Here is a 15,618-nt window from a genome sequence, read left to right as displayed (position 1 = left end):
ATCTATCTATCTATCTATCTATCTATCTATCTATCTATCTATCTATCTATCTATCTATCTATCTATCTATCTATCTATCTATCTATCTATCTATCTATCTATCTATCTATCTATCTATCTATCTATCTATCTATCTATCTATCTATCTATCTATCTATCTATCTATCTATCTATCGTATATGATACACACAGATGTCATTTATTGACATTTGCATTTGCTAATGATTGTATATTGTGGTCCCTTTTTAGTTTTGATATTGCCATCCTCCATCTGGCTGCCAGCGCCACTCTGAATAACTATGTTCAACTGGCTTCTCTGCCAGCTAGCGGCAGTATCCTGGCCAACAACCACCCCTGCACAATTACTGGATGGGGAAGAACCAGCAGTAAGTATTTCTGTAACAGAATCACATGTGCAATTATCTGATGTTTCGAAAAATCTCAAAGAAACCTTTTTAATGCTGTTAGCAATCAGATTGCAGATTTTTACAAGTTTGAAAATAAAATGGAAATTCTTACCCCAGTGCACATCACTTATATTTTCCTGTAATCCAAGTTTCCCATAAAGTCTGTTGCTGTCAAGTCACATTTTGTGTGTGGTCTAGTATTAAGACACACACTTAGACCTTAGAATTCTGCACATTGATTATAATGCAGCTTACCAATTCTTTTATATAACGGCTGCATTCGATTTTGTAAAGGCTTCATCTCCTTGATTTTCATCTGATGATATGACCAGTAATATTCAAAAGGAAGGTTTGGTTCCTCAAGCCAAAGAAAAGAAAAAGTGGGATTTTGTAGGCAAAGGTGAATTAAGTCAGTTTTATTAAAAGATATAAACATACATATAGTAAGGTGCAGAAAAAACAAAAACAAAATAACTAAGTAATTCATGTGACAGGTTTACAAGTTATTATGAACCATTTTACTTATTAAGATTGAAGTTGTGATTCCCGGTTGTAGAACTGGGGTTCCGACGCGTTTCGGCACTAATAGCCTTTATCAAGGAACAAATACCACCATATGCTATAAAGTGAAAGGTGAAAAAAATACAGAGAATTAGTGACTTATTGTGATAGGTCATATCAACAAAAGCAAAATAACAGTATAACATGGTTTTTTTTGGGTTTGTGTACCTAGATTCCAGGACTTAGTTATGCCCCCGAAGCAGCGGGAGGGTTCTCAGGTCCAAAAGCCCCCCAGGGCTTGTGACTGGATCCTGGGCTTGGTGGGTCTGCAAAAAGTAAATTTATTTAGCACAGGTAGGTGTTGCCTAATCCTGTAAAAAAGGGGGGGGGGTTTTAATTACCTCAGGTTGTACAAAAAATCTCTTGGGGATGGATGAAGGTCTGTGGTATATGGAAAACCACACTTCGATGTGATGCCATATAACACCTGGTTGCCCTAGGAGGATGGACATAATTTTTATATATGCGTAGGAAGTGAGGTGTTGGTAATAAATATGAAGTTGGTGTGCAGACAAAAGACTCACGTTTGAGATTAAAAAAGACTTATCATCCTCCAAATATTATTTGGAGGATGATAAGTCTTTTTTAATCTCAAACGTGAGTCTTTTGTCTGCACACCAACTTCATATTTATTACCAACACCTCACTTCCTACGCATATATAAAAATTATGTCCATCCTCCTAGGGCAACCAGGTGTTATATGGCATCACATCGAAGTGTGGTTTTCCATATACCACAGACCTTCATCCATCCCCAAGAGATTTTTTGTACAACCTGAGGTAATTAAAACCCTCCCCCCTTTTTTTACAGGATTAGGCAACACCTACCTGTGCTAAATAAATTTACTTTTTGCAGACCCACCAAGCCCAGGATCCAGTCACAAGCCCTGGGGGGCTTTTGGACCTGAGAACCCTCCCGCTGCTTCGGGGGCATAACTAAGTCCTGGAATCTAGGTACACAAACCCAAAAAAAACCATGTTATACTGTTATTTTGCTTTTGTTGATATGACCTATCACAATAAGTCACTAATTCTCTGTATTTTTTTCACCTTTCACTTTATAGCATATGGTGGTATTTGTTCCTTGATAAAGGCTATTAGTGCCGAAACGCGTCGGAACCCCAGTTCTACAACCGGGAATCACAACTTCAATCTTAATAAGTAAAATGGTTCATAATAACTTGTAAACCTGTCACATGAATTACTTAGTTATTTTGTTTTTGTTTTTTCTGCACCTTACTATATGTATGTTTATATCTTTTAATAAAACTGACTTAATTCACCTTTGCCTACAAAATCCCACTTTTTCTTTTCTTTGGCTTGAGGAACCAAACCTTCCTTTTGAATATATTCAGGGATGATGGCAACACTAATTGTCTATGTATATCTCTAAAAAACCACCCCCATGACCAGTAATATATACAATAAAATTGTCGCACCTAACCTACAATACATGTAATGATGTGACACGTAAAAAGCAGCAGCACTCAAAATTTAACCAACTTTCTATGAATATACTGCTACATGTACCGCACTGAGCTAAATAAACCAAAATTCTTTAGCACGGTATTAAATAATAGTGATACTGTGATAATACAGTATATCATGATATTCATGAAATGTGCAGTGCCATGAGAAATCTGTGTATAAATAAGACCAAGAATACATTTTGTTATCAGTTCATACCAAAAATTATTGTCGATCCTTGACAAAAAAACATGAAAATCCTACTGCCCTCAACAGCAAACAAATACCAATGAATGAAATAAAACCATGAGTGAATTTTGTTATTAGTCTGTACTAAAATGTAATTGTCAGTCCATGACAAAGAACATAAAAAACCTTCTGCTTTCAATAGCAAGTAAATCCCAGCGTGTGTAAAATCTCCAGCACCACCAGGGACCTATGGAAGGACTCTAACCTTCTTATATGAACCTTCAGATTATGAAAGGTCATACAGAGTTTGTTCCCTTTTATAAGGTGGGATCAACTACAATAGTGGCTTACTGGCTCTTTTCTTTCAACTGGTAAACTCCAGAATGATAAATCCAGCCATAAAATAGGAAACAAAATACAGAAAATAGTGTTATTCATATAAAAGTATTAATCCCTTTATTAATGTGTTAAAACGGTACTCACAATAGTGGCTATGACAAAAGGGAAAACATTACTAACCCAGAGCGGGCTATATACCTCTGCTCACCGCTCTCTACAGAGTCCAGCTGACTGCTCCAGCGGTACAACTAAATTAGGATGTGACTCAGGGCAAGATCTTCATTCTGCTAGCTGGATGTCTCATAGTGCTCCGCCCTACGCGTTACGTCAATGATGACTTCATCAAGGTCCCGGTTGGTGGTGGAGATTCACATACACACTTGTATGTGCTTCCAATTGAGGCCAGAAGGATTTCTACATTTTTTGCCAATAAATGGTTTTGGTGGATTGGCAATTCAATTTTTGAATGGACTAATAACAAAATTCACTCACGGTTTAATTTCATACTGCACATTTGGATTTGTTTGCTGTTGAGGGCAGAAGGATTTTCACATTTTTTGGCACAGATTGATATTTAAATATTGGTACAGACTGATAACAAAATGTATTCACTGTCTTATCGATATGGCCAGTAAGTCTGCTAATTTTCAACAGAACAAGCTCTCCTGAATACGTATCAATATGGGCCATACACACTATAAGATTTTCCGAAGACTTTTTCCTTTAGATTTACCAAAACCATATAATATGAGGTCAAACCTAAACACTTTCAATGTGTATTCAATCTGGCAGGCCCTTGCACTACATAGAAAAGGTAAATCTGAAGGAAATCTAACCACAAAAGTTGGATAGTGTGTATCCAGCTTTAGAGTGTTGAGACAAACCATTTACCACTGACAGGGGTGTTTACAATGATCAGCTTTTCTTTATTTAAAAACTTTATCCCAAAAGAGAAAAAAATCTGTTGCTGTAACTGTTTGTGTAACTGCTCTGTGAGCTGGAATTTGGCTTAAATGTATTAGTGTATGTAAATCTGCTAGGACGACTAACACTCCCCTCCATCCAGACTGACAATGATGCGGTCTGTTTTGCCTTTGTGTGCCTTCATTCAGAGTAGAGGCACTCTAATACAGAAGGTGTGTTACTGGCCAGATCACCAGGTGAAAACAGGGGGAATAAAAAGCCAAAAAAAAAAAGGAAATTGAATGCAGCCACCACATGTAATGATTAGTAGGCTACAATATATTACTTTTTTGGTTTTGTGTTTAAATTGTTACTAAACCCAGGACCCTGCAGTTGCTATATCTGGTCTTTCACAGTACACAAAACATGGAAATGCAAAAGTTTTAGTAAATATAAATTGCTAAATACCTTTTCTCATCGGCAGTATATAGCAATCTTGTGACTTCTATCAGTTCCTGGTTAAAGCGTGTAGGAGGAGTTTTCATATTGCACTGGGCTGTCCTATCAGGATCCAGGAACCCTGGACCCTTTGTCTGGACAGTGCTAATTGTCCCTGTGCTGATTACATGTACTCTCCAAAGAAAAAAGAAACTCTCTAGCAATACACACCAAACTGAGCATGTGCAGCCTGACTTCAAAGGCTCTGTCTTATCTGGGCCAGTTTTGGAGTCAGTGAAAAAAAGAGGAGGATCTGTGCATACAGGATCAAACAGCCTTTTTACACCATACAGAGGATTAACCCCTTAGGTTCCTCAATGAGTATAACAAGCATGCTTTACTGCATATACAGACTGATTTTACTGTTGTGGGTTTAGTAACACTTTAATACTGCTTTAAAATATTCTTACTTACAATGCATGCCTACTGCAACAGCCACTTTGTCTAACCTCCTTTAAAGTTAGAATGAATAAAATAACTTGTTTTGTTTAAACCAACAGCGGGTGGATCTCTGCCTTCCATCCTCCAACAGGCTCCTCTGCCTTCTGTTGACCATGCAACTTGCTCTACCAGTGCATACTGGGGCAGCACTGTGAAGACCTCTATGGTGTGTGCTGGTGGCAATGGAGTCCAGGCTGGTTGCAATGTGAGTTTTATTTCTTTATGCTGTTTTTTTGGATTATACTTTTTTTTTCTGTAAAAAATAATATTAATCACGTTTACATTATGTTTATAGGGTGATTCTGGTGGACCTCTGAACTGTCCAGTCAATGGAGTATATGAGGTGCATGGTATTGCTAGCTTTGTATCCTCCCTTGGTTGCAATGCTTACCTTAAACCCACAGTGTTCACCAGAGTGTCCGAATACATCTCCTGGATTAACAGCGTAAGTATTTCATTCACAACAGTATATTTTTAGGGCAAGACCAATGTTTAACATTAAACAAAGAAGGCTCTCGTGCTAATATGGAAAAAAAAGGGATGTTGGGGATGGCAGAATAGAAAGAGGGAGGTTGCAGCTAGCACTGATAGTTTATCCTTAAACTACAAGCAGATTGGAGGTGTGGGGTAGTGCTGCGCTACCTCTTGCGTAATAAGTGGTATATCTAATCAAAAGCAATCAAGGATAAATAACTCTATAGATCAGAAAGGCAATGTAGACAAATGAAATACAAACCTTCAACCATACAAAAAATAATTTTAGCTTGAGAAAAAGTACATAAATACACATATTCCGAAGGTAATAATCGTAAGTACGTCTTGTTGCAAATAAAGGCAGTGGTGGTGGATAAATAGGTTCAAGCACTATGCACTTTACTTGAACCTATTTATCCACCACCACTGCCTTTATTTGCAACAAGGCGTATTTAGGATTATTACCTTTTGAATATGTGTTTTTCTCCAGCTAAAATTATTTTTTGAAAACTTGTAAGTATCAGCACGGTCACTTTACACACGTATTTACCAGCACTAATATGTATATTATTTAATCTGTACTTTGTACCAGCATTTTATCCGTTAGCACTAGGCACTTTGAGCAATCATAGCACTGCACACTTTGGGGTAGATTTACTAAAACTGGTGCACTCAGAATCTGGTGCAGCTGTACATGGTAGCCAATCGGCTTCAGACCTCAGCTTGTTCAATTAAGCTTTGACAATAGAACCTGGAAACTGATTGGTTTCTTTGCAGAAGTAAGTCTGATTTTTCACTCTCCAGCTTTAGTAAATCAACCCCTTTGTGTCCAACCAGTTTTTGCTCTATCCATAGCACTTTATCTTTGCACTGCCATATTTATTGATTATTTATCGACATTTCAGTTGTATACCTTGTTTATCTGCATATGTATTTATGAGAAGGTCTGTATTCCATTTGTCTACATTGCCTTTACATAGTTACATAGTTACATAGTAGGTGAGGTTGAATAAAGACAATAGTCCATCCAGTTCAACCTGTGTAGGTGTGTGTGACTGTAATCATCTAACATAGCCCTCAATCTCCTGATCCTTGAGATGTAAGTCTAAGAGTCTTTTGAAAGTCACCATACTACCCGCAGAAACCACCTCTTGTGGTAGACAATTCCACAATCTTGTAGCCCTAACAGTAAAGAACCCCCCACATTGCCTGAGGTTAAAACGCTTCTCCTCTAATCGCATTGTATGTCCTCGAGTCCTCATGCAATTCCTTCGAATGAACAGCTTTTCTTCTAAGCTGAGATCCCCATTAAGATATTTATAAATTGCTATCATGTCCCCTCTCAGACGTCTTTTCTCCAGGGAAAATAAATCGAGCGATTGCAGCCGCTCTTCATAGGTAAGGTCCTCCAACCCCCTAATCAGTTTAGTTGCCCTTCTCTGGACTCTCTCCAGCTCCAACACATCCCTCCTGAGGACTGGCGACCAGAACTGGACAGAATACTCCAGATGCGGTCGGACCAGAGTTTTATAAAGTGGAAGGATTATAGTCTTATCTCTGGAATACATCCCTTTCTTTATGCATGCTAATATTCTGTTGGCTTTGGAAGCTGCCGCTTGGCATTGCATGCTGTTGCCTAATCTATCATCAACTAAGACTCCCAGATCCTTCTCCATTTTTGATTCCCCCAAGGGTTCCCCTCCTAACGTGTATTGTGTTTTTATGTTTTTGGTCCCCAAGTGCAAAACCTTACACTTCTCCACATTAAACCTCATTTGCCATGTCGTTGCCCACTCGGTAATTTTGTCCAGGTCATTCTGTAGGATATCTGCTTCATGCTGTGCAGTTATTGCCCTGGCCAATTTTGTGTCATCTGCAAAAACTGATAACGAACTACTGATCCCGTCCTCAATGCTGTTTATGAATAAATTGAACAAGGTTGGTCCCAGGACTGAGCCCTGGGGCACCCCGCTTACTACCTCAGACCAGTCTGAGTATGCGCTGTTTATTACTACCCTTTGGACACGGCCTTTTAGCCAATTCCGTATCCAAGAGCAAACCCTGCTGTCGATATCTGCAGACCTTATTTTATAAATTAAGCGCTTGTGGGGAACTGTATCAAACGCCTTAGCGAAATCCAAGTACACCACATCCACTGGTCTCCCCCTATCTAGCTCACAGCTTACCTCCTCGTAGAATGCTAAGAGATTGGTTTGACAAGATCGCCCATTTGTAAACCCGTGCTGGTTACTACTGATGATGTTTTTGTCTTTAGCATACTCTACGATATAGTCCCTTATCATCCCCTCCAAAAGTTTACATATTATTGATGTCAGACTGACAGGCCTATAATTTCCCGGGATATGTCTCTGGCCCTTTTTGAATATCGGAATCACGTTAGCCTTCCTCCAATCCCCTGGTACATCTCCTGTCCTAATACTGTCAGCAAAGATCAGGAACAGTGGTCTAGATATAACCATACTGAGTTCCTTGAGCACTCTCGGATGTACGCCATCCGGGCCTGGTGATTTGTTTGTGTTAAGTTTATCCAGTCTTTCCCTGATTTCCCCCTCTGTTAGCCATAGTGGCAAGTCCTGTGTATTACTACTAACCATACAGTCATGGTCAGTGTACCCTTCCTTTTCCTGCGTAAAGACTGACGAGAAAAAAGAATTCAGCACGGTTGCTTTTTCAGTGTCCTCTGTAACCATCCTCCCATCATCGCTAATTATGTGTGCAATATGCTCTGCCCTAGTTTTTTTGCTGTTGATATATTTAAAGAATTTCTTTGGGTTTTTTTTACTATCCTCCGCTATTTGTCTCTCAAAGTTGATTTTAGCCATCTTGATTTCGTGTTTACACTTCTTATTTTCCTCCTTGTATTGCTGGAAGGCCGATACGGTGCCCTCTGATTTATATTTCTTGAAGGCCAATTTTTTTCCCCTAATAAGTTTTTTAACGCTACGGTTTAGCCAGCCAGGTTTGGCTTTGTCTCTTCTAAATTTATTCCCCATAGGAATGCACTGCAAGATGCCTTTGCTTAATATTGTTCTAAAGCATTCCCATTTTTCCTCTGTGGTCAGTGATCCCAGGGTTTGGTCCCAGTTTACCCTTTCCATCAATGAGTACAATTTTGGAAAGTCTGCCCTTCTGAAGTTTAGGGTTCTTATGTTCCCCACTTGCCTTTTTATATTGTTATTTATACTAAATGTGATCATCCTGTGATCGCTAGAGCCCAGGTTGTCCTGGACTCCTACCTCCGAGATTATGTCTGGGTCATTAGTGATCAATAGATCCAGGATAGCATTCTCTCTAGTAGGGGAATCCACCAACTGCGACATGTAGTTATCCTGTAAGGTTTCCATGAATAGCCGGGCCTTATGCGAGTGTGCAGTCCCCTCTTCCCAGTCAATGTGGGGATAATTGAAGTCCCCCAATATGATGACTGATCCTAGTTTTGCCGCTTTACCTATTAGTGCTAAAAATTCCAGCTCTACCTCCTCCCCTTGGTTAGGTGGCCTATAGCAAACCCCCACAACTACTTTTCCCTTATCTTCTTCCCTATCGAGTTCAACCCACACAGATTCTAAATCCATGCTCATCCCATCCGTAATGTCACTCCTTTCTAGCACCTTTATATTGTTCTTGACATAGAGACATACCCCTCCCCCTCTTTTACCAACCCTGTCCTTCCGGTACACCGAATACCCTTGGATATTGGCCAGCCAGTCATGTGAGGGGTCGAACCAAGTCTCCGTTATTCCCACAAGGTCTATGTCCTCCTCATGTACTAACATGTCCAACTCATCCATCTTATTAGCTAGGCTCCTGGCATTAGCATATACCCCTCTTAGTTTTACGGAAGTTAAACGTGATTGGCGGTTTTGTTTATTTCTGTTTGGTCTGCTGTTCTCCCGCACAGACCCGCCAATTGATGTTGTTGACCTACTGTCGCTATTGACCCTACAACTGCCTTCAGTCCTCTGCTCCCTCCTGACTGATTCTATTTCTGAGCCCTCCCCCCCGTCTCCTAGTTTAAAAGCCCCTCCAACTCGGTGGCCATCTTTCTCCCCAAAAGAGCTGTACCGTCCCCATTAAGGTGCAGCCCATCCTTACTAAAGAGCCGGTAGCCGACTGAGAAGTCAGCCCAGTTCTCCAGGAACCCAAACCCCTCCTTCCTACACCAATTCCTCAGCCACTTGTTAACTTCCCTAAGCTCCTTCTGCCTCTCCTGTGTGGCTCGAGGTACAGGCAGTATTTCAGAGAAAACCACCTTGGAGGTCCTTTTCCTCAATCTATTACCTAAGTCCCTGAAATCGTTCTTAAGGATCCTCCACCTACCTTTAACTTTGTCATTAGTGCCCACATGCACCATGACCGCTGGGTCATCCCCAGCCCCGCCCAACAATCTGTCTGCCAGATCTGCGATGTGCCGAACTCGGGCGCCCGGTAAACAACAAACTGTTCGGTTCACGCGATCTTTTTTTCCTTGATTGCTTTTGATTAGATATACCCCCTTATCACGCAAGAGGTAGCGCAGCACTACCCCACACCTCCAAAATGTTTAACATTAGCTAATATTTTTCATGAACATTTTCATGTATAACTGAAGGCAAACCTTTTTTTGGGGTTTTAGATGAGTGGATTAGAACACCTGTCAGATTTTTTTTACTGACTGTCTCTCTTACGGAAAGTCAACATATGTTTTGACATGCTGACTGTTATGACTAAAAGAAAATTTTGAGTGTTTAACAGAACAGGAAGAGAAAGGGGATTTCAGAATAGGGACACTAGTCATGATGACCCTGGTGACTACCAGATATTCCCCTCACTTTGGATGGATTAAATCTCATTTCCTGTTGTGGTTATAGGACAGGAAGGTAAGGGAAATCTCTCTAATGGGACACAGATGAAATAAAAACTGACATGGTTTATAACCCTCACTCTAGCCAAAAAGAAAAAAAATAATAATTCTACTTTAGTAAATAAGACTGAAGGCAAACTCGTTTAATAAAAATATAAAAAGATCAGTGAACATAATGTTGCATTTGACACTGTAGAAAATGAGCTGTTAAAATGATTAAAGGTTCTTTGAAACTTATTTTACATTCCTTGGTGATTATAGTGTTAGTCCACCCAAAACAATTATTTCAGGTTTAAACTGGCCACAGATAGATTGTTTTTTTTTTCTTTTTTTTTTTTTAATTCAGCCAGCGGGCCGAATAAAAAAAAAAGGAACAATTTCCTCCATCTATACAATCGAGGTATACAGAGGAATCCTCCCTACTTAGACATTGTATTCTGACAGTGGAGATTCTCAGAATACACTGATCAGTTGCTGATCAAAATATATTTCCATCAAGTTCGTTCAGCAGAAGTTGATTGTTAGATCGACTTCTGTCAATCAGTATCAGCCACACATGGATGGAAATTTGGCTGGTCCCTGCTGAACTGGCCAAATTTTGACCATCTATAAATTAGCTTTATTAGTTAGACACAGGTATAGAAAGTCACCTAAACACATCTATAAAGACCTGAAGTGGTTGATTTTGAGCTCCCCCCACTTGTTAGTGCCTCTAGGAACTGGACTCTCAGTTAAAATTAACTTTTTGTAATAGAGAATGCATGGGCAGGAGACACAAAGCATGTAATCAGCCAGGAAGCTGTGTAGCACTAGGATTTTTGGGTGATCTGAACATGCTTGATTCTTGGACATAGGGAGACTTTGTAAGGTAGAATGACTCAGCTGAGTGAATGTTCAGTTTAAATAGCCCCACATGACATAAACCAAAATCTCTCTGTTGGTACCAGTACACCCAAACTGGAGACTTATTGACCAAGATAAACAACAAATGTTTTAAAAAAGTGCCAGCTGTCGATATGACTCCCTTCTCTCCAAACACATACATGTTAAACTGAGATTTAGCATATCAGCAGTATCCAAGTAGAATACATTCTAGAAGCAAGTTTCTACCCAGTTTCACAGGTTACTACCATGGCTATCTATGCTCCGCATCAGTCCACTTACAAACATTTCTCGTCCCCCTCACCTATATGCAGCAAGTGACCTTTATGAAATTGTGCAGTGAAGGACATGTGGTTCCCAAGGTAAACCCATGTGGAGCTGCAGCTCCATGTAATCCTTCTGAGGTGTATTTTCTCATTGAAGCAAATTACATCATGCTGTTAGCAAAAGTCAAGGCTAGGCTCTGAGCCCCTAATTGCAATATATTTTGGAACATCAGAAAATATCTACAATAAGGTTATATGTAACTAGATAAAATCCAATAATGTATAGTATGCCATTTCTTTTTTTTTTACAAAACTGATCATGATTGTGTTAAATGTACCGTATACATTTCATTTTATTTCAGAATATCTAAACCATGACCAAGACTACAGAAAGCAAGCAGTGTTTTGGAATCCAATCTTAGTATCAATGGAAATGTTTGTGTTAAAAATGTGATTAAAGATTGTTTGTCACAAGGATTACTGTCTATTCCAGCTTTTCTTATGTAGCCCTGTCCCCTGGAGGGTGGCCAAGTGTATACGCATCCTCCTCACTTCCGTTGCCTGGAACATTGTTCAACCCACCTGACACTATAGGTCCAGACATGTTGAAAGATTAGACACTACCAGGTTTCAATAAAAGATCAGGTTTACTGTCTTTAGTTAGAGTGAATGAACAAGCAAATTCAATAAAACAAATAATGTAAAAGATCAAAAATACAAGAGAGATCCTGAATAGTGATGGACGAACATTGGCCGGGGCGGTTCGCGAACGCCAGCCGCGAATCTTCTCAAAAGTCTGCAAACCGCGAGTTTGCGGCGGGCCCCATTGACTTTAATGGGAGGTGAACTTTAAAAACCTTTAGGTCATATTTGCAGCCACAAAAGACGTACTAGCTGTGCACAAATAGCCCCAGCACATGGACAATGTCATAACAGAAGTATTGCAATTGAAAAACTTGCCCTAAATGTTTTTTTTTTTTTTACATCAAAAAATATATTTTTTCTTTCATAAATAAGCCAGAAATGACAGCAGCCAGTAAATACATTGTCTAATACATATAGGGTCCATTCACAAATCTGTAAAATGGGTCCGCATCCATTCCACAATTTGGCGGAACCTTTACAGACCCATTGTTTTTCATTTCCAGTCTAAAAAATTAGGCATTCACAGGATAAAGAAGTAAGTGTTGGCCATTCCAGGCCCCAAAAATGAAACCACATGCGTTTACCTGACAGCTAAGAATGTAGTATTCTGTGCCTGAAGGTACATTAGGCATTCACAGGATACAGAAGTAAGTGTCGCCCATTCCAGGCCCCAAACATTAGCCCACATGGGTTTACCTGACAGCTAAGTACGTAGTATTCTGTGGCTGAAGGTACATTAGGCATTCACACAGTATACAGAAGTAAGTGTCGGCCTGTATAGGCTCCAAAAATTAGCTCACATGGTTTGAACTGACAGCAAAAAACTTAGTTTTTGATGGCTAGAGGTATGGTAGGCGTTCAAGGTACACAGAACCGTAAGTGTCGGCCTGTATAGGCTCCAAAAATTATCTCACATGGTTTGAACTGACAACAAAGAACTTAGTATTTGGTGGCTGGAGGTACATTAGGCATTCACAGAAAAAATAATTGTCGGCCCTGAAAGGCCCCAAATATTTGCTATTCAATGGACATGAAATGCCTTTTATGTAGCGAAGCCAAGGACCAGGAATTGTTGTGGGTGGAGCAATTTCGATGAAACCTGGTCTACTGGTCACATGTGTTGAATTCCTCAGAGATCCATGCCTCATTCATTTTTAAAAATGTGAGGTTGTCTACACTGTCATGAGCTAGGCGAGTGCGCTTATCGGTCACGATCGCCCCTGCTGCGCTGAACGTCCTTTCGGACAGGAACTGGATGGGGGACAAGCCAACATTTCCATTGCAAATTGTGCAAGCTCTGGCCAGAGGTCAAGCCTGCCCACCCAGTAGTCCAGGGGTTCATCACTCCTCAGAGCGTCCACATCGGCCGTTAACCCGATGTAGTCGGACACCTGTCGGTCTAGGCGTGCCCTCATGCTGGATCGGGAGTACAGCTGTCGATGGTTCGGCTGAAAGAAGGATCTCATATCTGAAGTGACCAAGACATCTTCCAACCGCCCTCTTCCTGCAGGCGCTGTTGGATTGCTACCCGCAACTGTCTCTCTGTGACTGGAAATTCCTCTGCCAGCGCACGGAAAAGCAGAATGCAGCATTTCCCGCAGCAAGGCCTGGAAGTGCTGCATTCTGACAGCCCTCTGTGATTGTGGTAACATTTCCGCCATTTTGTGTTTGTACCGGGGGTCTAAGTACGTTGCCACCCACTACTGGTCCTTGGCCTTTATGCATTTTATACGGGGGTCCCCCTTAAAACACTGCAGCATGTAGGCCCCCATTCCCACTAAACTGTAAGCGTTATAGTGGCCTGCTTCCAGCTCATCATCCAGGATAATGTCATCCTCATTCTCCTCCCCCCCATCCACGGATAACACAAGGGATCCCAGAAAGGTTTAAAGCATGCTCTTCTTGCTCCTCCTCATCCCCCCAGCACCATCCTCCTCCTCTGACTCCTCTTCAGACCCCTGCTGTTGATTTGTCTCAGATGGAGTAGCACCCCCTGTGAATTCATTCAACATTGCGACTTCCTGATCTTTCTGCTCCTGCTCCTCAACGGCTTGATCAATGACACGACGCAATGCACGCTCCAGAAAGAGGGCGTAAGGTATGATGTCACTTATGGCGCACTGGCCGTGACTGACCAGTTTGGTGATCTCATCGAATGGCCGCAGAAGTTTGCATGCGTCCCACATGAGCAGCCACTGGCGAGGTGAAAAAAACCCAAGCTCCCCAGAACCTGTCCTACCTCCGAGTTTGAACAAGTAGTCATTAACTGCACGTTTCTGCTGGAGCAGCCTATCGAGCATATGCAACGTTGAGTTCCATCGCGTCGGGCAGTCACAAATAAGACGCCTGAGGGGCAGGTTGTGTCGCCGCTGAATCTCAGCAAGGCGAGCCATGGCTGTGTAAGATCTTCGGAAATGGCCCAAGATTTTCCTGGCCTGCCGCAAGACCTCCTGGACCCCAGGGTATTTGGCAAAGAATCGCTGCACCACCAAGTTCAGGACGTGTGCCATGCATGGCACGTGTGTTATTTTGCCCTGTTTCAGCATGCTCAGCAGATTGGCACCGTTGTCGCACACCACTTTACCAACTGACAAATTCAGCGGTGTCAACCACTGATCTGCCTGTGAACGCAAAGCTGAAAGGAGTGCAGGACCAGTGTGGCTCTTGGCTTCCAGGCACAACAGACACAGCACAGCATGGCAAGCAACGTCTCACCTGGCATGTGGAATAGGTTCTGGGGATCTTGGGCGGTGCAGGAGAAGAGACGGTAGCAGTGGAAGAGGAGGAGTCAGCTGAGGAGGAGAGGGAGGATGGAGGAGGAGGAGAAGAAGAAGCAGGCCTGCTTGCAATCTGTGGCGGTACAACTAAATCTACACGGGTGCCACGGGCTGCATGTTTAACAGCCGTCAGAAGGTTCACCCAGTACGCAGTAAAAGTGATATACCTTCCCTGCCTGTGTTTGCTAGACCATGTGTCTGTGTAGATAACACCCCGCTTCAGTCTGTGGTATTGGGGGGCCACAGGTGTATCACACCAGTTCTACAAATAATTGGCCAGTATCTGTTGTCAATGTGTGTAGCACAGTTAACACAGCAAAAGAGGCCAAATTTTTGCAGGACTAAAATATAATCTTAGAAAAGTATACTGTTAAATAACACCCCGCTTCAATATGTGCTATTGGGGGGCCACTGGTTTATCACACCAGTTCAAAAAATTGGCCAGTGAGTTTGGCACTGTGTGTATCAGACTTAACTCAGCAGAAGAGGCAATGTTGTTGCAGGACACAAATACACTTGTAAAAAGTATACTCAGATAACACCCCACTTCAATATGTGGTATTGGGGGGCCACTGGTTTATCACACCAAGTGTTCAAAAAATTGGCCAGTGATTTTGGCACTGTGTGTATCAGACTTAACTCAGCAGAAGAGGCAATATTGTTGCAGGACACAAATACACTTGTAAAAGTATACTCAGATAACACCCCACTTCAATATGTGGTATTGGGGGGCCACTGGTTTATCACAACAGTTGTTCAAAAAATTGGCCAGTGAGTTTGGCACTGTGTGTATCAGACTTCACTCAAAAAAGAGGGAATATTGTTGCAGGACACAAATACACTTGTAAAAGTATACTCAGATAGGCTCCAAAAATTAGCTCACATGGTTTGAACTGACAGCAAAG

General features: G+C 41.4%; 1 protein-coding gene across 2 annotated transcripts in view; it reads left to right on the top strand.

The window, feature by feature from the left end:
* Nucleotides 1–15,618, top strand: part of LOC309545934 (chymotrypsin-like elastase family member 1) — a 193,751-nt gene that overhangs the window by 17,071 nt on the left and 161,062 nt on the right. Inside the window, exons 5-6 of one of the 2 annotated variants that reach the window (XM_082245378.1) lie at nucleotides 250–386; nucleotides 4,865–5,010. The exons of the other annotated variant lie outside the window; for it this stretch is intronic. Of the exons in view, the coding sequence (XP_082101504.1) occupies nucleotides 250–386; nucleotides 4,865–5,010 (283 nt within the window). The remainder of the gene's footprint in view (nucleotides 1–249; nucleotides 387–4,864; nucleotides 5,011–15,618) is intronic. 2 annotated transcript variants of the gene reach the window in all.

Source organism: Pelophylax lessonae, assembly GCF_965119305.1.
Source record: "Pelophylax lessonae genome assembly, chromosome: 2".
NCBI lineage: Eukaryota > Metazoa > Chordata > Amphibia > Anura > Ranidae > Pelophylax > Pelophylax lessonae.
Note: the sequence above shows the minus strand (reverse complement) of the source record. Positions and strands in the feature narration are given on the sequence as shown.